Raw genomic sequence first — 23679 nt, 5'->3', positions numbered from 1 at the left:
TACGAGGGGATATCATAAAGTTTTAATTATCACCTTTAAAATTTGACAGAAAGTTTGTTTTGATTTGTAGTTGTTAACTTTACGTAGTCACCATCCAGATTTACATTTTCCTCAGCATTTTTTGACCCTTTGAATACAGTTATTGTAGAAGTCTGCAGATTGTGCCTTAAATCACTCTTTCATTTCATGAATGATGTCATTTGTGTTGTCAAATTGGTGAACCTGCAATGGATTTTTCATTTCTGGGAACAAGAAAAAGTCATTTGTTGTGAGGTTGGGAAAATAAGGCAAATGCTGCAAAATCTTAAAGCCACGTGCTTTGTTAACTGCAGTTTGAGATGAGTGAGTTGGTGAATTGTCAGCTAGGAGACAAATTCCTCTGGAGAGCATACCGCAACGTTTCCTTTTCAGAGCATCTTGCAACTTGTCTAGAAGATAGCTGTAGTATGTGCCAGTGAGGGTTTGTCTTTTTTTTTGCAAGGTAATATGTGAGAATGACTCCATGATAGTCCCAAAAAACTGAGAATATGGCCTTCTCTGGTGACTTTTACACCTTTGCCTTTTTGGGGGGAGGAGAATTGGCATGCTTCCACTCCACGCTCATGGTTTTGGTCTCTGAATCATACTGATAGAGCCAAGATTCATCCATGGTTACCAGACAACCAAAAAAACCCTCTTCATCCCATTCCAACAATGTCAATGTCTGTCTTGAAAGGTCATACCTTGTTTGTTCCTGGAAAGGGGTTAGTAAAAATGGAACCCAATGTGCAGATACTTTAGACAGGTGCAGTTCATCATGAATAATTTTCCACACACTACCATAACTTAGACCAGTTTCATTCATGATCATTTGGATGGTTGCTCATCTGTCTTCCAGGATTCAGCACTCCATTTGCTTCACTGTGGCCTCATTGTCCATCAATGATTTTCTTCCATGTCTTGGCTCGTCTGTGGGGGACATGTGACCAGTTTGGACATTCCTTTTCCACCTCACAATAGTGTCAAAAGATGGGCAATCATTTCCATAAACTACCATCATCTCATAATGAATTTGTCAGGCCCTATTTCCCTTCAAATGCAGGAACTTTATCACACTGCAAGCCTCAGTCTTCTCCATTTTACACTTTAGTCACTTCTGGCACAACCTGTAACAAAAATAAAGGACACAATGAGCTGATTTTCTCAACATCATGTACTTAGGGTTCAGTAATGACACTGACAAAATTTCATCAATATACCATAATAACTTCTGGGTGATAATTATTACTTTACAATACCCCCTCATAACTGGAGGTGCTGGGAATTGAATATGAGTCTATCTTCATGCAAAATGAGAACCAGCATAGTGTAGTAGTTTGAGTGTTGGACAATGACTCTGGAAACCAGGATTTGAAATACAGCTCAGCCATGGAAACCTATTGGGTGACCTTGGGCAAGTCATACTCTCTCAGCCTCAGAGGATGGCAATGGCAACTGCCCTCTGAAGAAACTTGCCAAGGAAACCCTGTGATAAATTCACCTTAGGGCCTCCATAAGTCAGAAATGACTTGAAAGGCACACAAAAACAACAAAACATGCAAAACATGTGCTCTTACCATTGACACCTCTCCAGGCCATTCCTTCAACATAGTTCTGAAAAAAGCCTGAGGCTTTGTAGCACACTAGTGAATACGTGTGAACACTAAATTCTAAACCAGTGTTCTGTAATAATGACAAGGATTGTGTTTTTGCACTTTTTCATGTCAGTGTTTTTATATCTCAAGGAGGACATTAGCATCTCTTCCACCCATGCACATGCTAATCTTCTGTTTCCCATTTATATTTAATGGTTTCCTGCTACATGGCCATACTTTCAGCTTTGCAAAATGGCAACAGCAATTTCATCTGAACATATCTGCAGGCTTCCTGCTTACAGACAGTCTCACCATCTACACCGGGTGATCTTTTAAATAAATTCATAATTAAACTGTTTCTTTCTGAATATTTTTATTCTGTGAGAGCCAGCATGGTGTAGTGATTTGAGTGTTGGACTGTAACTCTGGAGCTAAGAAGAAAAATAAATCAAGCTATGATTATGTCAGGTGTGATGTGTATAGTTCTTGGCAAGACTGGTTCCTGGCAATGAAAGAGAATTGAAATTCTAGCATTGTAGGCACAAATAGATATATACCAAGTCCATAAAATAGCTGTGAGGTATCCAAATCTCTGGACTAAAGTGGTGCAGAAAGGTTAGCTTTTTAAAAACACCAACATTGGCTTTATAGAATCATAGAGATGGAAGAGATCTCAAGGGCCATCCAGTTCAACCTCCTGCCATGCAGGAATACTCAATCAAAGCACTCCTGACAGATGGCCATCCAGCCTCTGTTTAAAACCTCCAAAGAAAGAGACTCAACCACACTCAGAAAGTGTGTTCCACTGTTGAACAGCTGTTACTGTCAGGAAGTTGAGGTGGAATCTCTTTTTCTGTAGTTTGAATTCATTGCTCCAGGTCCTATTCTCTGGAGAAGCAGAAAACAAGCTTGCTCCAGCTTCAGTATGGTACCCCTTCAAACATTTAAACAGGGCTATCATACCACCTCTTAACCTTCCTTTCTCCATGCTAAACATACCCAGCTCCCTTAGTCTCTCCTCATAGGGCATGGTTTCCAGACCTATCATTTTGGTCACCCTCCTTCAGTTTTTCAGTTCTACTGCTCATATTTCAAACCTCTATATTTCTATCAAGAATTGTGTGTGTGCGTGTGTGTAAAGCACTTTTATAGATCATTGCAACTGCTTTTTGGGGTAGCCGTTGTTGCACAATACTTTAAAAATTTACCATGGAAGAAGGGAAGAAAAGATACATAGCTCAGCTGAACCATAATTTGACTGCACATTGGTAGATACTAAATTCTTTTCAAGTCCTTAGTCTTCATTTTCAGACCTTAATTTTCAGATGTCCCGTTGCGACACCTAGTGGAAGATAGCTGAGCCACAACTCTTAGCCATTCTGGTTTATTGCACATTATCTTGGCATTGCCTAGTTACAAGGCATGCCTGTATGTATGGTCTGAAATTCCTTCTCCCTCCTCCTCCATATTTTTATACATATTCTGCAAAATATTAGTCAACAGGGGAAAGCTACATTTTTCAAGGGCTTCATGTATCTATTGGAGCTCCCATAGCAGAATCCAATGCAAAAGAGCATGGATTTTCTTTTTCCACTCTGCATTTTAAATATTTGCTCCAGAGAGCTAGGATAACACCTGGATCTGTTTCGGGGGGGTAAGGTTTAAGGACTTCAGGGGTGAAGATAGGAGTAACAATATCTATGTTCTAGGTACTGCATTTGTGCTATAGATCAGTACTACTCTAAATGGTTGTCCCTGGACTTTTAGCAGTCCCTAAGCCATTGGCTACTGGTTTCTGGTAAGTTTCCAGGAAAGAAAGAAATAATTATAGCCAGTAGACACAAATAAGTTGCTGGTCCCTGGTATGTTGAGAAAAAATAATTACTGGATGACCAATTCAGGTAATCTGAGAAGCACTGTTATAGACTAAACAATGAAATTGTACATTAACGTGCTCCTTTGATAGGTCAGAACCCTTGCAAAAGTAAGGGTTTCCCAGTTTACCACTGGAAGCATCCATACTCTTAGATGCAAACAGAGAGAAACTGTTTCTTTCTTTCTTGGCAACTCTGTGTGCACATCACAGTAAGCACACAGAATTTCAGACCAGAACAAGCCTATTCATCTTTAATGAGAGAGAAATTTCAACCCAATTTGCATACACAAATTTTAAGTGCTTCTGAAAAAGCATCATTTCTCCCCTCGAGGTCCTGAAATTCAACCCTTTCTTCAGTGCTGGGTAAGGAAGCTGGGTTATTTCTAAGAGCCTAGAAACCTGTTTCTGCTTTTAGAAAATGTTGCCAGTGGAGAACTCGGTATAGGACTTAAAGTAAAACTGTGTTATAAACTATAGAGGAGGTTACCAGTCTTGTATTTGCTTAGCAATGCTGCTGTGTGTGCTGAAGTAAGAAAATCAGTGGATAAGATGATGGATATTCGTCATCTCTCCTCTGCTGCTTCTGCATAACAAATTGTCCTCACAGTAATTTTAATCTATATTTTTATTTCAAGACCAACAACAACAACAACTCCTGCTCTCCCCCCCAAAAAAAATTGGGACTAAAAGCAGCTCACAATTTAAAAGATGAATACAATTAAAAACATACAAAAAGAAAGCATTACAATAAAATTAAGCTATTTACAGGATTAGAACAATTCACATCTAAGGGCAGCCATGGAGAAGGCTTTCTCTCATGTTCCCACCAAATGTGTTTGCAGTGATGGTAGGACTGAGAGAAGGGTCTCTTCTGATGACCTCAGAGCCTAACTGATAGAAAAATGTGATAGGGTGACTATGCACAGCACCTATACAGGTACAATATGATCTCTGGTTGTGCTTGGAGGGAAAAATTTAATTCTGCAGTTGGTCATATGCATGAGATTATTGGATTTTGTATAAGGAATGTATATTTGTTTTTTAGGCCAAGCAAGCAATTCTTGAAATGGATGCTATCTGTAAGTATAGCTTATTTACATAATTTGCCTTTTTAATTTTTTACAGGTGAGGAACAAATAGTATTAGAGGAAAATATGTACTAGTCATCAAGATGCACTAATATTAGCTGTCAACCTGGAAAAAAGGACAAAGTGATGGGGTAGACATAACCATGATACATCCCATTGCATTCAGTCAGTTGTAACTTATTCCCTGATTAAAAGACAGGAACATCTTGAAAATCTGAACACAGTTTTTACACTTGTATTCAAACTAATAAATTTACCTGTACAGTCAACTTTGAAATTTTTTAATGGCCAGCATGGCTAACTTTGCTTTTAATGTTGTGATAGTAATGTTTGAGTTGCCTCAGATTATTAACTTTTTCCTGGCCCTGTTTCATTTGGTCTTTGTTAGTAGCTGGTAAACATGGGTTTTAAGACATAGTTATAGAGCATCAATGAAATTTGGGATCTAACTTTTCACGAACAGGGAAAACCATTGATATGTATGACAGTGTTCAATAATGAAAAGAAGAACAGAAGAAATTCATCATAGGGTAAACATGCAATATTGTCTATTCATGTTGCTCTTGGATAAATAGTTCCTACAAAACTATTACAATAAGAAATAAATAAATAATAAATAAAATCTTTATTTCTATCCCGCCCTTCCAAGAAGATCAGGGCGGCTTACAACAGTGTGACATGCACACAATACAAAGTTAAAAACACATAACAACAATATACAACTAAAACAGCAATAAAAGCCCCATAGCCCGTCCTCATGGCCACGAAAGAGGAGGGAGGCCCGCAGGATCTTAATCGGGGAATGCCTGTTTAAATAGGAAGGTCTTAAGGTCCTTCCTAAATTGGGCCAGGGTGGTAGATGAGCGGAGCTCGGTGGGCAGCGTATTCCAAAGGGCTGGGGCAGCTGTGGAAAAGGCCCTTCTTGTAGTAGAGGCCAACCTGGCCCCAGGCACCTTCAGCAATTGCTGCCCAGATGTTCTGAGGGTGCGAGGCGGATTGTACGGGGAGAGGCGGTCCTTTAGGTATCCTGGGCCCAAGCCATTTAGGGCTTTATAGGTAATAACCAACACCTTATATTGAGCTCGGAAGCGAATAGGCAGCCAGTGAAGATCTTTAAGTACAGGTGTTATGTGGCTGGTCCTGGATACGCCAGTGACCAGCCGGGCTGCCATGTTCTGTACCAATTGAAGCTTCCGAGTTTGGTATAAGGGTTGCCCCATGTAGAGTACGTTGCAGAAGTCCAGTCTTGAAGTTACCAGAGCATGTACCACAGTTTCTAGGTCCCTCCGGTCCAGGTATGGGCGCAGCTGGCGAATCAGCCAAAGCTGGTAACAGGTGCTCTTGACCGTCGCATTCACCTGAGCCGTCAGATGAAGCGACGAATCAAGAAGCACTCCCAGACTGCGCACGGAGTCCTTTACGGGGAGCGTGACCCCGTTCAGGACAGGTGGAACCACCGCCATTCCTGGACCGGGGGAACCTATCACTAGTACCTCCGTTTTCTCTGGATTAAGTTTGAGTCGGTTTTCCCTCATCCAGTCCATTACTGACTCCAAACAGGCCACGAGAGGAGAGACGCCATCCCCGGTCACTGCATCAGTCGGAGACATAGAGAAAATGATTTGGGTGTCATCAGCGTACTGATAACCCCGCGCCCCATGTCTCCGGATGATCTCTCCCAGCGGTTTCATGTAAATGTTAAATAGCATGGGAGACAGAATGGCTCCTTGAGGGACCCCAGTTTTAAGGGCCCGCTCGTTGGAGCACACGTCTCCCAGCTGCACCATCTGGGACCTCCCAGAGAGGTAGGAGCGGAACCACTGGAGCACAGTGCCCCCGATTCCCACCTCAGCCAGGCGCCCCAGAAGGATACCATGGTCTATGGTATCGAAAGCCGCTGAGATGTCCAAGAGCACCAACAGGGACACGCTTCCCCGGTCAGCGCTCAGACGGAGATCATCGACCAGGGCGACCATGGCCGTCTCAACCCCGTGACCCGCCCGGAAGCCAGTTTGAAATGGATCTAGATAATCCGTTTCATCCAAGACCGTCTGAAGCTGGAACGCAACCGCCCTCTCGATCACCTTCCCCAAAAATGGAAGCAGCGAAACAGGCCGATAATTATTATGTACCAGGGGGTCAAGGGAGGGCTTTTTTAGGATCGGTCTTACAATGGCCAATTTAAGATCCGATGGGAATTGCCCATCCCTGAGAGAGGTGTTAATTATCCGGCGTAACAATGTCGTTACCGCCGGTCCCCCCTGGGCCGCTAACCACGAGGGGCAGGGATCAAGAAAGCTGTAGTCACCATTATCCCTGGAGCTGAATTAGGTTTTAGGATGTCTGCACCTTTGGCTTTGATTCTCTTTGCTTAGGACTCTGAAAAAATAGGGACTGTTAGTGAGCTGGATTTTTAAGACTGTACTTTTCTCAGCAGCTATGCAAGTACAAATCCTAGAAATATGGTGACTGCATTTGTGGAGTAAACACATGAAGCAAGCAAGTGATAAGCATTTTCCTATTTCAAATGAGATGCTTCTTTTATTGGAACATTGTAGGAGGTTAAACCTATTAAGAAAGCCTTTCTGAAAGTGATACCCTTAAGGCCCATATTAGAGTTATATGAGAACATAAGTTATAAATGGATTACCTGCCATAGGGGGTAACTTTTGTTCATTGGCTTTATACAATCCTGCATTTGTGTGTTTTGAATGGTTATTTCATTCCCACACATTAGAAAAGAAACCTGAGCCCTATTTTCTAAACTTCTTTGTCCACCATTGTGTACACAAGATTCATTGTCTATTTATGATTAATGCTGTTGGCATTAGTTCTATTTGGTAATGTAAACATTCCTTACAACTAATATTGTTAATATACCAAATACTATTGATCATAAAAGGCCAAATGGAATAAAAAGCATTCTTTACCACAAGCGGTGTTTAATTACTACTAATACTATAGAGATAGTCTTTGGGAAACCATGCAAATTATGGCTAGCAGGCTAGCTGTTAACTAACAATAACTGGGTGCAGTGTTTTTTATTATTATTTATTTATCAAAATCATCATCATGGATTTTGCCCTGATCTTATTTTTATTCTGTTCCATCTTCCAAAGATACACTGCACCACTGTTCTATTATGATGTCAACATGATCTGCAGTGCTATTATTTTATAATCACATCATCATGCAGTACTGAGCATGACTGCTACATTGTTGTTAATGTAAAATAGAACTTCAATTTTTAAAAAAAATGTCTTTAAAACTATTAGTTAACATTATTGAAAACTAGCAACATTATGTGATAAGGATGTGCATGGCAAGGGAAGGAGAATTTTTATTATATAGGAATCCCTTGGCAGGAAGAATCAGCTTTTTTAAAAATGTAAGATAAGGACAGAGCCAGAGTTGGTACTGACTAAGCCAAATAAAAGAGCTAGCATGGTGTATTGGTTTGAGTGGTGGACTAAGACTCTGGAGACCAGAGTTCACATCCCTGCTCAGCCATGGAAACCGACTGGGTGACCTTGGGCAAGTCACACTCTCTTCAGCTTCAGAGAAAGGCAAAGGCAAACCCCCTCTGAACAAAACTTGCCAAGAAAGCCCCATTATAGACTCGCTTTAGGATTGCCATTAGTTGGAAACTACTTGAAAGCATGCAACAACAGAATTGAAATGATGGTTTTGGGCCACATCTTGCTGTGTTTTCAAGGAAATAGCCATGTTAGTCTCTTACAGCATATAAAGGAGAAAGGAAGGGGGGAGGTAGCAGCACTTTTAAGATCCACTGGTTTCATATCAAATAATTTAAATCAGGTCATGATTACATTCTATCCTATGCCCACAACTGTATAGCTATTCTTTATAGCTGAGGCCTTAATACCACTTGGTGCTGTACCCAAAGAAGGGGCTTTCTATCCATGAAAGCTCATGCAGAAATAAAAACCAGTTAGTCTTAAAGGTGCTGTTACATTTCCCCCCCCCCCTTCATTCCTCCTTTTTGTACTTGCACTGTGTGTGTGCGTGCGTACGTGCATGTATGTATATGATGTTTTACCTTCCCTATGAGTGAATGACAACCTCAGGCTGGAACAAAATTCTTGTTACTCAATTATATGCCACTGTATGTTAAGTGAGCATGATATTCTATTACTATCATTTCATTTTTAATATTACACAGTCAGTATGCTGCTAAGTCATCTATGAGTCTCTCCTCCAAAAGTTTGTGGGCAATAGCCTGCAGGCCATTTACTTAGCTGAGAGAGACATCTTTATAGTTTTGGTACTCTAAGCAGCTGCCAATTTTTTTAGTGTTTAGATCATGAGCAAAAATCAAGAGTGCTTTGAGGGATAGTGAGAGAGCAAGCTGAATCTGTTCTCAGCTGATCTCAGCCATTACTAACCAAGCCTGCTCCAATCTATATAGACACAGTCTGAGTTTTGTTTTCTGTAATTGGTTTACTGTGTTTAAACCTTGGGAAATGTAACACAAAAATCCCAAGTCTTTCCCCAAGTGACTGTCCTAATGTGCCAAGTAATACTTAAATACAATATTTCTACTTATTTTATTATTTTACAGATCACCCAGGATTCCATTACACCCAAGAAGGAGAATTGAAAGCATCGAAAGAAGGGATCACCCAGCAGAGGGTGAGAAGGAAGTCAGGTAATAAAACATCTTGCTGTCTATATGTTATGTTTATAAACCAGAGGCAGGCAAATGTGGCACTCCAGATGCTTTCCACTGACATTGTTATACAGCCAGTCCTCTGTATTCACAGATTCTGCATCCACAGACCAGCCATGGCTTGAAGATATTCATAAATAAATAAATAAATAAGCAAGCAAACATTGTTTTTCCCATTTTATATAAAGGATGCAATTATACCACACCATTATAATACACCGTTGTATATAATGGGACTTGAGCATCCACTTTTTTTTGTATCCACAGGGGTCCTGGAAACAAACCTCAGAAAGACACTAAGGAGCAACTGTAGTCTCCCTCCTTTTGCTGTGCTGGCTATGAATTATGGGAATTACAGGCCAAAACTAGCTGGAGGCATGGTTTCCTAGCAGGCAAGGGCATCACCAGGGGTACAGGGAGAATGGATCACACTGGGTCCACACCTTGGAGGGGTGTGTGTCACCCCGTGTGATCTTCTAAGAAAATGAGCAGCAGTAGTGGCAGGAACATGGAGGTCTGAGTCCTCCACATACCCCTCCCCTCCACTGCCACTGCTACTGCTCATCTTTTCGAGATGCTGCAGTCCTCTGAGGAAATGACCAGCTATGGTGGAGATATTAAGGACTCAAACTTCCATTCCTCATCACTGCTTATCCCTTTAGGATACTGCGGCAACCTGAGTCCTCCCCCTTCCTCCACTGCTTGTTTCTTTGGGGAACCTCAGCCCCCTGGGAAACAAGCAGTGGCAGCAGGAGGACCATGGAGGCTGTGTCCTCCACCCCACTACCACTGCTATTCTTCTCTTTGGGGTCCTGTAGCCCACTGAGGATACAAGCAGCTGTGGATATGTGGAAGCCTGAGTCCTCCCCACCACTGCTCATCTCTTTGAGGCACCAAAGCCCTCTGAGGAGATGTGTGGCAGCAGTGGCAGGAACAGATTTAACACTCCCTCCCCCCATATTTTGGTGGGAGGGTGTTTAAAAATGATCTGCACTCGGTCTGAAACATGCCTGGCACACCAGGCAGCAGATCCTATTTACAGTACTTGACACTGACATGATTATACTCAGTTCAGTGCTAACAGTTGGACACTGTTCTGAATCAAAGTTCAAGGCTTTTCATGGAGGGACAAAGGGATTGCTACAGAGATTTCAGTGTTTCAACTCACGGTTTCTGTGCCAACTATTGATTGTAGCTGGATTATTCACAATAATTAGGGCATTTTATGGCCTCCAGATGTTGTTGAACTGAAGCTTCCAGCACTTGGCTAGGGCTGCTGGTACTTGAGGTTGTCTGATCCTCCAACCCCTCATTTACATGGATGGGCAGCGTCACCTTCTGCCACTTTTGAATTTTGCAAATTTGGAAAAATGCTTTAAAAAATGAACTGAACTGAAATTCTTACCCATTTCTAACAGGAAGGGCAAATCTATCATTTTCATTTTTCCCCTATATTTTTCCTCTACTCATATTTGTCCATTTTAGTGTATTCTGATTAGAAACTGAAATATCAAGCCATCCCTATGCTACGATTTTTATTATGATTTTATTATGTTTTTACTGTTAGCTTTGTTTCCACAGACAGGGTATAAATATACTAAATAAACAACCATCTGTTTTTCTCTTAGAACCTTCATCCAGATCACATAAAATCATAAAATCAAGTGGTAAGTTAAGATAATATCAAAACACTTAACAATAAGAATTAAAACATCATGTGGCACATTTATGTGTAATATTAAATACATGTTGCTAAAAATTGCACTGTAAGCAAACCATATGGGGGGGGAGTGGATGTGACTAGCCATGTTACTTGTGTTGTGATTAATGTTGGTCAGATATGTCACGGATGTGATATAAAATGGCAAAATTAAAAAATGAGTTCCAAGTCATGTCTGCCAGTTGTCATTATGATAGATTCTCTAAAAGACTTTAGAGAGACACTCCAGTGGGGCATTGCTCAACTAGATATTCTTTGCAAAATTGGTTTTGTTGAACTCAAATACCATTGGGAAATTCAGTGCCAGTATATATTAATAATAATTAATAATAGTCTTACACACTATAGAAGAAAAATACTCTGCAGAGATAGGAGGCAAGTAAGCAAAGGAAGATGCTGCTATTTGAAGGCAGAAAGGATTATGCTGCCTTGCATACTCCTTGCTCTCTGCTTGTCGGTTTTCATCTCAACCCCTTTCCCTCCAGGTTTAACTATTTGTTTTTAACTTTTGTAACTGGGGGTGGGGTGGGGTGGGGAAGATGGGGTTTAAATTAAATAACAACCACAACCACAATAGTGGTGGTGCAGGGCTGAGAAACCTTGTGGTCTGTCAGATGATCTTGGACTCCAGTTCCAGACAGTCCCATCCAGCCTGGCCAGTGGCAAGGGATCATGGAAGTAGGTGTTTTCTAACATTTTGATGACCATAGGTTCTCCAGACTTTCTCTAATGTTATTTGAGATGGGTGATTGTCAGCCTTGTTCCCCCAACCCTATTCACTGGTGACCTGTGCCTTCTACTCCACCTACCTGCCTCAGTAAAAAAAAAAAAGAGCCACATGTTCAGTGAAAATCTGAGGCATATTTTCCACAAAGATTCTCCCACCCCACATATACTACAGCCTTACACTTTAATAATCATTTAGTAATTGTCATTTCATTATAGCACATATTAAAATTTAATTTTAACAGAAGCAGCCCTTGAAAGGTAAGCCTAAATTTCAGACATCATGAAGCCTTTATTCACAGTGTCAGCCTATTTGCAGAGTATCATATTTGAACTAAATGATACTTAAGAGTATTTGTTTCCCCCCTCTCAATTTCAGAAATGGATCCAGACATACAAAAGGTAAGCTATATCATTCTTTCTCATACATTCTGCCAATTGATTGGCAGGGCTTTTAAAATAAATTTGAAATACTGAATAGTACTAACAATTTTAAAACTTACTTGGTTTTTCCATTAACAATTCCTATCTGTGACCACCACCTGGTGGCTTTCATGATCTTGCCTTTTTTCTTCCTGTTGTGGAATACATACAGAAATACTAAAAGAGATGGCATAAAATATTTTGATGGCTAAGGCAAAAAATGTAAACCAGAACTAACACACCCACATACATTCTAAGCTAAATCATTTTGCTGTTCATCTCATCCTACCTCTCAGCTTTATTATATCTTGCGATGTTATGAATTCAGCAGCCTGATATTCAGCCTCACATTTTGAAGTCTGTAATTTCATGAAAAGTACTCTGATTAGAACAATTGAATACATGCTTGAATTAGCTTGATTGAGCCAATGGCATAGGGGGATGGGGAGGGAGATTTTTCAGACTGGATTTGTGAGACATCTGGGCTCAAGGTTTATGAAGCAGTGTGTAGGAGAAGACATGATCAGTGTTGTAAGTTTTATTTATTTGCATCTTTCTGTTAAACTGTTACCTCATATACACGTAAAAGATAAAACGGGGAATATATAATGCTCCAGCATATCTGACACAATTAGAAGTAATATCACCTTACTTCTTTTTTTGTTTTTGGCTTATTTGTTTGTTTGTTTTAATGTGTTGGGTTTTTTTTGCTAAATGGGTATCTTGTGTTGTTGTGGGAGTAGAACTGCCACATTTCTCAGTAGTTCTGCGCCTCTTTGACAAGGGGGGGGGAATGTCACCCATTATTTTATTTTTATTTTTAAAAAATGGGGGCTGTGGAGGTTTGGTGAAGCTTTAGGGACCACAGAATGGGGCCCCATAGGCTACATGTGGCCCTCTTGCCCCACCTTTGCTTGAAAATGAGACCGTGTTCTAGATATGCCAATGCATTGAATGTAGCATATTTATATTTCCCTTCTAAGCGAATCAGCATAGAAGGAGCTCTGCTGTCTCAAGCTGAAGCTCTCCTTAGTCCCAGGAAAAAAGTTTCACTGAAACACAAACCGCTGGATTCCAGTGATGCGGCCTACAGTAGCGATCAGGAGGATCATACACTCACAGTTTCTACAGATCAGACAGATGCTGATGATGAGGAAGAAACTGAACAGGTATACTCATACATTTATATCTGGGTATAGTGTGGGTGTGTCAGATTTACCTACGTAAATTATGTGTAAATAGTATTTTTATCCTAGCTTCCAATGACTCAGACCATTATCAGAGATGATCATTATTTTCAGTTTAACCACACTCTTTTCTAAATGTTTATTTCTAAAGTTAAGTACCTAAATTGAGTTACTTGAAGGCATACAATGGAGTCTTCTATCATTTGGGTCCTCTGTCCTCTTCTAAACCAAAAAATCCCAAGCTTGGGACTGCTGTTTTCCACAAGATGATTTTCCAGCAAAGGAGTAGAAGTCCTTTGAAAAAAGTTCCTGTGACTCCCTGACAAAGGAGGATATACCCACTGGGGTGACAATGTGCAGAGGCCAAAGAGTGGGAGCATAGGGAGAAGAAAGGATGAGAACACAAATAGGGGGAGGGGAAAAAAGGAGAAAGAATGGAAAAATAAAGAAAAAATGGGGAGAGTGAGGGAGAAGGATTGCTATCTTCCCTTCCCTGTTCCACTACCAAAAAATCTTGTGTGGTGCCCATTATATATATTCGTGTATAATCAGTATTATTTTAAAAAAAATATCAACATGTTTTTAAAACCTGAGCTACTTTGGGAAATCACTGAATATTTTCATACCTGGCTCCATCGCTGCTAAAACGTCCCCCAAAGGGGAAGGAAGTGCCTGTGTCTGAAAGCCAAGCACGCTTCCTGAATCACCATGGAAACATGGCTCCCTCTTAGCGTTCCTGCATCATTCCTGAGGTGCGGAATCCCTCTGAATGCAAAGTTTGTGTTCATAGGAAATCTGCTCCCCATGAGACGATTCATGGATGCTAGAGGGAATCACATTTCCATGGCGATTCAGGAAGTGTGCCTGGCTTTCAAACACAAGCATTTCCTTCCCCTTTTAGGGACGTTCGGGGGATGTTTTAGCAGCAATGGAGCCAGGTATGAAAATCTTCACTGTAATCCATTCTTCTTTCTCCCCAGAAAGACACCCAGCTTAGAAAACATGTAAGGGATATTACAAATAAAAATAAAAATACTGTCCTGTTTGAGACATAAGGAAAGACTAATGCCTTCCAGAACCCCCATCATTCCTTGCAAGGTCAGGACTGTCTTGATCTTGTCCTGAGATTTCAGCACCAAAGCCTGAGATATAGTGAAGACATCATGTTATGACATAAGGAAGCAAGCACTAGTGATGCCATTAAGCATATGTTAAGCATTAGGCAGAGTTTTATAGAGTATGCCATGTAAATGAAAAAGCACCAAGCCTTCCAAAACATTAAAAAATATACAGACACACTTATGAAATCAGTACTCTTGCCCCAAGTTTCTTCACCTCGCCTTGTGGAATGCAGAAGGACCAGGCTAATACCTGGCAACCCTATTAGAAAACTATGCCCTTCAGAGTCCCCTTCATATAGCCAGCAATTTATCTTGCTCTAAGCAAATCCTGCTTTCTGTGCCTTTAATTGGTCCCCATCAGCTTAGAAGACTTCACAAAAGAGTGCTTTCCACTGTAAATCATAATGCAGTATCTTCTTGTTGAATCTTGATATTTTTCAAGCTTGACTTTGCCTGAGATCTTTTCTTTTGAAAGGTCTGTGCATCATCATCTAACCATTTCTCTTTCCTCTAGTGCATACAACAACATTCACAACAGAAACAAAAAGGAGGCCGCAAAAGACTGAACAGTCAAATTGCTGAAAATTTTGAGAAACGAAGAAGTGTTAATCTCAGCAAATGTGAAAGTCAGGTAATTGCAAAAAATATATAGTCATTATGAAGAACTGATTTATGATGTTAAAACTGCATGCACTGACACATGAAATAAAAGCCAAGGAAGAAAATGACGATAGGTTGCAGTACAACAAAACCTAAGCAAAAGGGAAGCAAAACATTGTCTAGACCAGGTGTGGGCAACTTGACATGTCTCTGGGAAAGGCAGGGGATGCACAGTGCACATTTTAAAAATGCAGTTTACAAAACTTTCCTTGGTTTTGAAAAACGGGAATTTTTAAAGGTTGAAGTAGAGTTTGCAACTAATTTAAGAGGTGGGTTGCTACTGCAGGCTTTCAAGAAAGAGAACCCCCTCCCATTTTGGGCCAAATAAAAGGGCAGTCTGGGGAATCTGGAGGGCTTGAAGTTGCAGAAACAGCCTTGGGGCCACATGTGCCCCCAGGTGAGCACTTAGCCCACCTCTGGTCTGTGTGATGCTGTATACACAGTTGGATAACACAGTTGCAGCTCAGCTATTTCCTACAATTTTACAGATGTGGAAAAGGATCAGCTATAACTTACCAATGTGGGAAAGGATCAACTATAAAATCTTGCCATTCAGGATGAAAGTGGGAGGTGTGTAAGTTTCTGTGGTGACCAAAGAGACCTCTTCCTTGTAGAGTGAAGCCTCACCTCAGAAAACTGTATTTTGAAAAAGGCAATTAGCCTTAGTAGATTGATATAAAAGAAGACACCCACTTGTACAATTGAATAAATAAAACAATTAAACTATTCTTAAACTAGTAATTCCCAAACTCTGTGTCTGAGCACATTAGGTAGACACAAGCAACAAAATACTGCTGTTTTCAGTAGTCTTGTTGAGCTACACCCTCTTCCTCAATACTTTATTAAGTCACCACCCCATGTTCTCTCCCACTTCAGTCGGGTGATATTCTGGTTTTTTATGGGCTTTGTCCTTATTGGCTGTTCCCCTGTAAAAAATTTTTTGTCGTTTTGCAACCCCCCTGCCCCCAGTCTGCTTTCACTTCCCTTTTGTGCACAGATGTTGCTGTTTTGGTTTCATAAAAGCCAAGCACTGAGAGAAATGAGATCACTTTCAGAATATATAAGCATTTGTTGTTGTAGTATGCCTTCAAGTCTTTTCTGACTTAAGCAAACCTATAACGGGGTTTTCTAAGCAAGATTTGTTCAGAGGAGGTTTGCCATTGCCTTCCCCTGAGGCTGAGACAGTGTGACGTGTCCAAAGTCACCCAGTGGGTTTCATGATCGAGTGGGAATCGAATCCTGGTCTCCAGAGTCATAGTCCAATGCTCAAACCACTACGCAATGCTGGCTCTCTACATTTATAAGGATAACCTGTAACAAAACTTTACAGTGTGAACTCTTTCCCACCCAGTTTCCTAGTCCTGTCCCATAATTTGGCTGTTCTGTTTTGTTCTCTTCCCCGTTCATCCCCATGTCTTCTGCAAATCCTGGGTCACATTGAGCCTATTGATACCTCTGTCTTATGCATGGATAATATCATTTTAGATACATAATGCTACTTTGGGAACTGAATTTGTTGTTAGTAATGTTGCTGATGATTTTACATGTTGGTTAGACCACAGAATAATGATACATTGTATTTCAAAACCTCATAGAACTCCCAGAAGCCTGCAGGTGAAGCATCTTCCCAGGTGAAATCAAAGCTTTCATTCTCTTGTAGTGGAAATGACCAATCATCTCAACAGTTGATGCCACAAACCAGCTCACTCATGGCAAATATCTTTGGGAGAACATCTGCAGTGAGAAACATATGGACAGACCACCAGATTCGTCAGGCCTTGTTTCCAAGCAGACACCCTCTGCAAGAGAATGTGGAGGATGAAGATGATTATCAGATGTTTGTGCCATCTGAGTCTACATCAAATTTAGCTTCCATTGCATGTGAAGAAAGGATCTCTTCAGGCCGCCCTTGCAGCTGGCATGTAGGACTAGACCACCAAAGTGACAGTTCTAGCTCTACTTCTCACAGGATTGTGAGACGAGCTAGCAGTGCTGGTGAAAGTAAAACTTCTCCATTTAGCTCAAGATATAGAAAAAGTGACTTTGGTCAAAATGCTTCTTGGCATGAAATGAAAAGTTCTAGGAGTGACATGGATAATCTGCAGGTGTACCCAGAATCTTCAGAAGAGCTGACTATTGATGACATAGATCACATCTATGACAATATAAGCTTTGAAGATTTGAAACTAATGGGGCTGGCTCGAAGGGAAGAGTCGGATCGTTCTCCACAAGGGTCAGCTAAAGACTCACTTTATGAGACACAAGACCAAGACATTACTTGCATGAAAAGACACATACCTCAAAACAAGACCTCCATCCCTTCTAAGATAAATGAAACAATTCCCAGGAGGAGCACCCCTCCTGTGAGTTCTCATGAATTAAAGATCAGCGAAGAGAATGTCTATGATACCATAGTCCTCCCAGAGCCATCTCTGCTGGATTTCAAGTGTAATCGTTTGAAGTGCTCCAAAAAGCGAGGCTTTCTGGGTCTAGAAACAGACTTTGCATGCTGTGACCACCTCCAAAAATTTGTTTCTGAAGAAAGCCTCCAGTTCAGTGAAGATGAAAATCCATATCATTATGTTCCTTTAGATCATGACTACTTGAGCTTGCTGGATAGCTCCTCAAATTCTGATTCTCACTCTCACAAGTCTGTTGCAGATAAATTATCAGAAGAAGTAGATGAAATCTGGAATGACCTGGAGAATTACATTAAGAAGAATGAAGAAAAGACACGAGATCATGTCCTTGCAGCTTTTCCTGTCTGCAAAGATGACCGTGACAGTAACACATCCACTGGAACTACTTGTGAATTAAATAAAAATGAGGAATATTCACTGGCAGAAACACCTGTTTTCCCCAAAACCTTGCCCAGCAAGGTAGCCAGGTTAAGTGATGCCAATCTTAGGTCTGAAGAGGCAGCATCATGCAAAGCAAACTCACGGATAAGTCTGAACAGATCTTCACTCTCTGAGATAGCATTTGTAAACAGCCTTTACGAAACTGCTAATAGCATTTTATGTGGTGCAAATGTAGAGAATGTTGACAATGAAATGGATGCTGTAGATAAGACGAAGAACCGGGTCTTCATGATGGCAAGACAGTACAGCCAAAAAATTAAGAAGGCAAATCAGCTTTTGAAAGTAAAAAGCCCAGAGCAAGAGCAATTTCTGACCCGGCAGCAGAAATCAAAACATAAAGACCTAGCAGCTATTTTGGAAGAGAAGAAACAAGGTGGTCCTGCCATTGGTATGCTCACAATGTTTTTGTTTTCATTTATATAAATAAGCATATTGAATACTAAGTCCTATCCAATTTAAAGTGGTGAAGATGTAACTCGATATCTACAGTACATTTGAGTATCAGTTTATACTCTGATTACATATTTATACCTCCTCCCCCCATTTGATTAATACAGCACATTTTGGAAGGCCACAAGTCAGGAGTCATTATTTTGCTCATATTTAAAAACAATAGATAAATAAATAAAAGTATGTCTTATCAATTGCCATATTTGATTTTTGCCTGACATTCTGCATGTAGCTCTGGAAATTTGACTTTGGAAAAATGGAATTGAAATGAAAGGTTTCTACTTAGTGGAGGCAGCCTTAACCTCATAACATCCTCTTACCCTTAGTTTTCCAAGTTTTTAGAATCATGGAGGTAGTTTAGGGATTGGCAAATGCCTAATATTCTATGTATGCCAGTGAACATGATGGAGAGCCTTTTGATTTCTATAGGCCTCCTAAGACATAGAGACACTTGTACAGGGATGAAATAAAAGACGACGGACAAGTTTTCCTCATGATATAGGAATGCTCAATGGTTAAGAAGCAGTTGCAAGAATAGGGTAGCATTCATGGCCCTGTTCTCTCAGGCTCCACACAATTTTAATGAAAATTAAATGTAGTAGGGTTCTAATAGAGAAACATAGTAAAAACACAAAACCATTATAGAAAGTGGTGGCCATAGCAGAAGCTAGTGATAAGACTGCAACTCTATGTGTATTTCTTGGCAGTAGGGCCTATTAAGTTGTTCTCACTTCTGAGTAAATATTAATAGGATTGTATCTGAAGGTACACTTTAATGGCCTGTAAGTTTAGGTTATGGTGTCTTTATTACATACAATGTATTTTTAAAATCCCTTTTCTTTTTCTCTCAGGTGCCAGAATTGCTGAGTATTCCCAACTCTATGATCAAATTGTTTTCCGTGAGACTTCACCTAAAACACAAAAAATCAGTTCTCAGGAACCATCAACCATTAGGTATTCTTCACCAGTGCCGACATCTCAGTTAGCTGCTGAACACTTAAGAGCAGAAGACTGGTTACTGCATTCCACTTACAGTAATGGAGAACTCTCTGATTTTTCTCCTTGGCTTGAGGTCCCTTGCCTGAAGTCCAAAAACTCCCCTTCAGAGACGAGCTCCCCAAAACAGAGCACAAGGAATTTGCCAACAGCCTGTTCAGTGCCTTCCCTTCAGACTCCTCTTCACCCTCATGTTCCTGCACAAAGATGGAGTGCCATTATAAGTCAGCCTAACAAAGAGAATTTGTACCACAGTCATATTTATAACTCTTTGGGGAGGAGAGAAAACAGCACCAAGTCACAGATGTACAGCAGGTCACAGTCATCATCTTCAATTGTGTTCACTAAGTCTGGAGACTCTATAAATTATCCACCTGAGATGGAAAAGAAGGACCTGCATTCAAACAGGAACTCTTTTTCTGATCACCGGCAAGAATCAGCATCAGGTGCCACTGTGGGCCTTTCCTCATGTGATGGGACAAAACAGACTCCTGAGAATTTTTCAGAAATGATTCTGCAAGACTCCCAAAAAGTTCTAAGGGTGAATAGAAACTTGCTCTCAAATGCACAAATAGCCACACAGAACTATTTTTCTAATTTCAAAGACACTGATGACGGGGAAGGGGATGATGATGACTATGTTGAAATCAAATCTGAAGATGAGGGATCTAATTTGGAGATGTTCCAGAACCAAACAAGACTTTCAGATCCAAAGATAAATCCATATTTTTCTTCAGAAACCCAAAGTGGTAAAAATACATCTGAACCTCTCAATAAGCCATCAGACTCTTTCTTGAACACATGTGGTGATTCAGATAAATTAAATGACTATCTATGGAGAGTGCCATCTCCAAATCAGCAAAACATTGTTCAGTCTTTAAGGGAAAAAATTTCAGTGTCTTAGTTCAAGTAGCTTTGCTTGATATGTATATATATATTTTAAATGCCTGATTGTTTTGCCTTAATGCTGACAAAGATGAAAGTCAGTACTTGTAAAATATATTGTAATGTATGTTGTTGTTTTAAACTACCATCTGCTGAAAAAGTTAAAAGTGACCTGGTTTTGCACTGTCAGGTAACTGAATGGCTTTGTCCTGCAAACAGATGTCTGGCTTTCCTTTGTGTCCATATTTGTCACAGTCGACAGGCCAGAATTTTGAATATTTTTGAAATAGGATGACCCATGCTGCAAAATGTTGAGTGAATAATCCATAGCAGTTGCATAAAATACTCCTAGATTTACTTTCTTAAAAACTATACTTATATTTTAAAAGCCAAGGTGTAAAACACTGTCTGCAACGAATCTTACTGGCGTGAAGCCATTTGGCTCCACTAAGGCTAAGACTGTCTTCTCATGTTTTTGCACCTGATGTTTCCAAATAGTTTTGAAAAGTACAACATGTGTGGGATACCAACCAAAATGAAAATTATGGGATCAACCAGGAAAATCTTTTTAATGCACTTTTTTTTGGCCTGATTTAAATTTGTAGGAATAGTTGATATGTCCTGTCTGGGAAATGACCAACAGATACTGATAATCTATACCTAGAGTTTTGAAATGTTTCTGGCCATTTTAGGGTTGTTTAGGTTAACTTTTATTTCAGTATGTTAAATACATTCCACTTGTTTGCTTCTGAGTTCTTACATCTCCTGTTTTATCACACGAATATGTGTAGTCAGTAACCCTTTTTATTCAATACCCTTGGGTACTGAATGTGGAAAGGGATGACCAAGAAGGTGTGTGGGGGGGGGGGGGGGGGTGTCACGTTGTTCCATAATTGCTATTGTAAATATTTTCCACTCGTACAGCTGGCATGATCGATGAGGCTTATCTGTCTCTGGAGAGGGAACCCTATATATGTATACATTCCCTTCCACAGACACCCTTCAAAATGGTGCCAGTGTTGTCTAGGGTGTCTAGGGTGTGTCTCAAGTATGCATCATATCTAAGGGACAGAGCTGGCTTCTGTTATCTTAATAGCTTCATGTATTTGGTATTCATGGGTTTCAGAGAACTAGTGATTGCAGTCAGCTGCACAGCAAGTCTCAAATAGCTCAATAGTAATGGGGTCGGACTTCTGCCAGTTTTCTGCTGTGTAATCTCTATCATATAGTTTTGCCTCGGATTACTTGAAACAATAATCTATCTAACACAAGACTGTATAGCCAGTTTTCAGATGAAGGATGTTCATGGTGATGTATAAGTAGAAAGTGAAATGGTTGTTAACAAGCAAAGGGGTTCGCTCTTAAAAATTGTTTCTGCTTTTAGTACACTGCACTGAAACTCAAAGCACAGCCCTTGTAACACGTCAGCAGTTGTTTTTATGAATGGTTTTTAATATAATCTTCCCACTGAGAAGGGTATATTCAATTTTACTGAAATGAATACTGAAGGATTTATGGCTGCTGAATTACTCTGCATAGTACATAAGCATTTGTTTCATTTCTTTCTGTTATGCCATGAACTCCACATTTTTTCTGTACATCTGGTTACACTAGAGGGGCTGAGTACAATTCAGCCTGTGTCTAATAAAACAGATAAAGAATATTGTTAAGTGTGTATGAAATGAGCAAATATAAACTTCTATTTAATAAAATTTGTACAGTAATGTAAATACTATCAATCTGAGTGCATTAACAGTAGGGACACTTAGGTTTCTTTGTACTGGTAGCAAAAATTTTGTTACTCTGATAAAAAATAGTGAGTTGTAATCAGTGGAGACCAGTGGAATAATATTACAGTATTAACACGTAGCAATGTAAGGAAAAAATATCAGATCAAACGTATGTTTGGGATACATTTAACCTTGATAGGAAAGAAGAAGTTGAACTCCACAAATGATTAAGCCCAGGAAGTTGTTTCTACAAAATGAAAGGGAAAGCAGTTTTCAACTGTTGATGGGCAAACTAGATATTAAGAAAAACGAACCTTGCATCTAGCTCATTCTTGTTCTCTGTTCCTAGCATCTTCTGTTACCATCTGCCCCTCCACCAAAAAAAAACAAACAAAAAGCAACAACCAGTTACAAAGAAAACTGCATCCAAGTAAAAGCAAAATGAATCAAATCTAGATCTTATTAAATTTGTAGCCAAATAGCAAAGGCTTGGGCTTAATGTTTACATATGCACTTGATAAACAGTTGGAGATCCCATGCAGAAGACACTAAAGTTGTTTTATCAATATTTGCTATTACTGTACTCTCTGTTCTGGGTTAAAGTTACCTGTTGCACAGCCTTATCAAAGGAGCAGTTTTATTTTTTATTACATAAAAAGCCCCTCCCCCATGTGAATTAGATAGTATCCAGCTAAACTGTCTCTTTATACATAAATTGCAGGTTTGGGTACTTCTATAGACTATAACTGACAGAACAAACTGACATCTTTTACCATTTGAGTGTCCCTTAGCATATTACTGCATTCATTACAGTGGGCAGCACCTAAAGAATAATATGCAGAAAGAGTGGTTAACATCAGAACAACTGGCCACATTACTGCACTACCCTCTTATAGTGCTGCTATTCCACTTTTACTTCCCTGTCTGCCTCCTGTTGCATTCTGAGGCTTGTAGTTTAGTGAAGCCTAAGAGCTCTCTGGCTGAAAATTCTAAATGACCCTTGCTAGACTGCAAATCCCAGAATGCAACAGGAGGCAGCCAGAGCAATTAAAGTGGAATAGCAGAGCTATAAGTGTGTAGTGCGGTAATCTAGTGGGTCAAAGAATAAGGCTGCAGTAGAGGGAATGTTACAGTGTGCACTGCAAATGGTGTGCATAGTACTGTTATCTTATTACTTGTTTTTATTGTCTCTCTCCCTTTTCTTTTGAAGATTTATACTTTAACCATTAGTAATTTTCTATAGACAACATTAGAAAAAAGGTATATCTGAACCATCAAATACTGCTTGTAAAACATTCTGATTTTAATGTATTACTTCTGTCTTTGTTAGTAGTACTTGCACTACAGTACTGTACAGGGTTCAAACTGACGTCATTTATTCAGGATTGATTCACACTGTGTGTTTCCTAATTTCTGCATATCATTTGCAAGCATTTTATTCTATTAGTAAGAGACAGAATCTCCGTGTTGCAGTTTTTCATGACTCACTTTGTAAGGAATATGTAAAAATGTATGTACATGTAGAAGACTTCTTAAGTAAAGCTTTTCTCATTTTGTTATGCTTAAAAGCAGAGTTTAAAGCATGCCAGACCTGAAGAAATGTAAGTAAATGCTGCTTAGGAATAAATATTAAAAAAAAATTTTTGCAGCTAA

General features: G+C 39.9%; 1 protein-coding gene and 1 long non-coding RNA gene across 2 annotated transcripts in view; one reads left to right on the top strand and one right to left on the bottom strand.

Annotated features, from left to right (window-relative positions):
- Positions 1-23679, top strand: part of PLEKHG1 (pleckstrin homology and RhoGEF domain containing G1) — a 224315-nt gene extending 200636 nt beyond the window's left edge. Inside the window, 9 exon segments of the mRNA XM_042452173.1 lie at positions 4535-4568; positions 9160-9246; positions 10896-10934; positions 12093-12115; positions 13120-13305; positions 14959-15075; positions 16700-18353; positions 19267-20297; positions 20299-23679. Of these exon segments, the coding sequence (XP_042308107.1) occupies positions 4535-4568; positions 9160-9246; positions 10896-10934; positions 12093-12115; positions 13120-13305; positions 14959-15075; positions 16700-18353; positions 19267-20297; positions 20299-20334 (3207 nt within the window). The 3' untranslated portion in view covers positions 20335-23679.
- On the bottom strand, positions 16-12475 carry LOC121922584. The gene is made up of 3 exons (XR_006102189.1): positions 12426-12475; positions 12217-12288; positions 16-1145 (listed from the first exon to the last, which is right to left on the bottom strand). It is a non-coding gene; the product is annotated as an uncharacterized LOC121922584 (long non-coding RNA).

Source organism: Sceloporus undulatus, chromosome 1, assembly GCF_019175285.1.
Source record: "Sceloporus undulatus isolate JIND9_A2432 ecotype Alabama chromosome 1, SceUnd_v1.1, whole genome shotgun sequence".
NCBI classification, from domain to species: domain Eukaryota; kingdom Metazoa; phylum Chordata; class Lepidosauria; order Squamata; family Phrynosomatidae; genus Sceloporus; species Sceloporus undulatus.
This window is presented reverse-complemented; position numbering and strand designations above follow the sequence as displayed.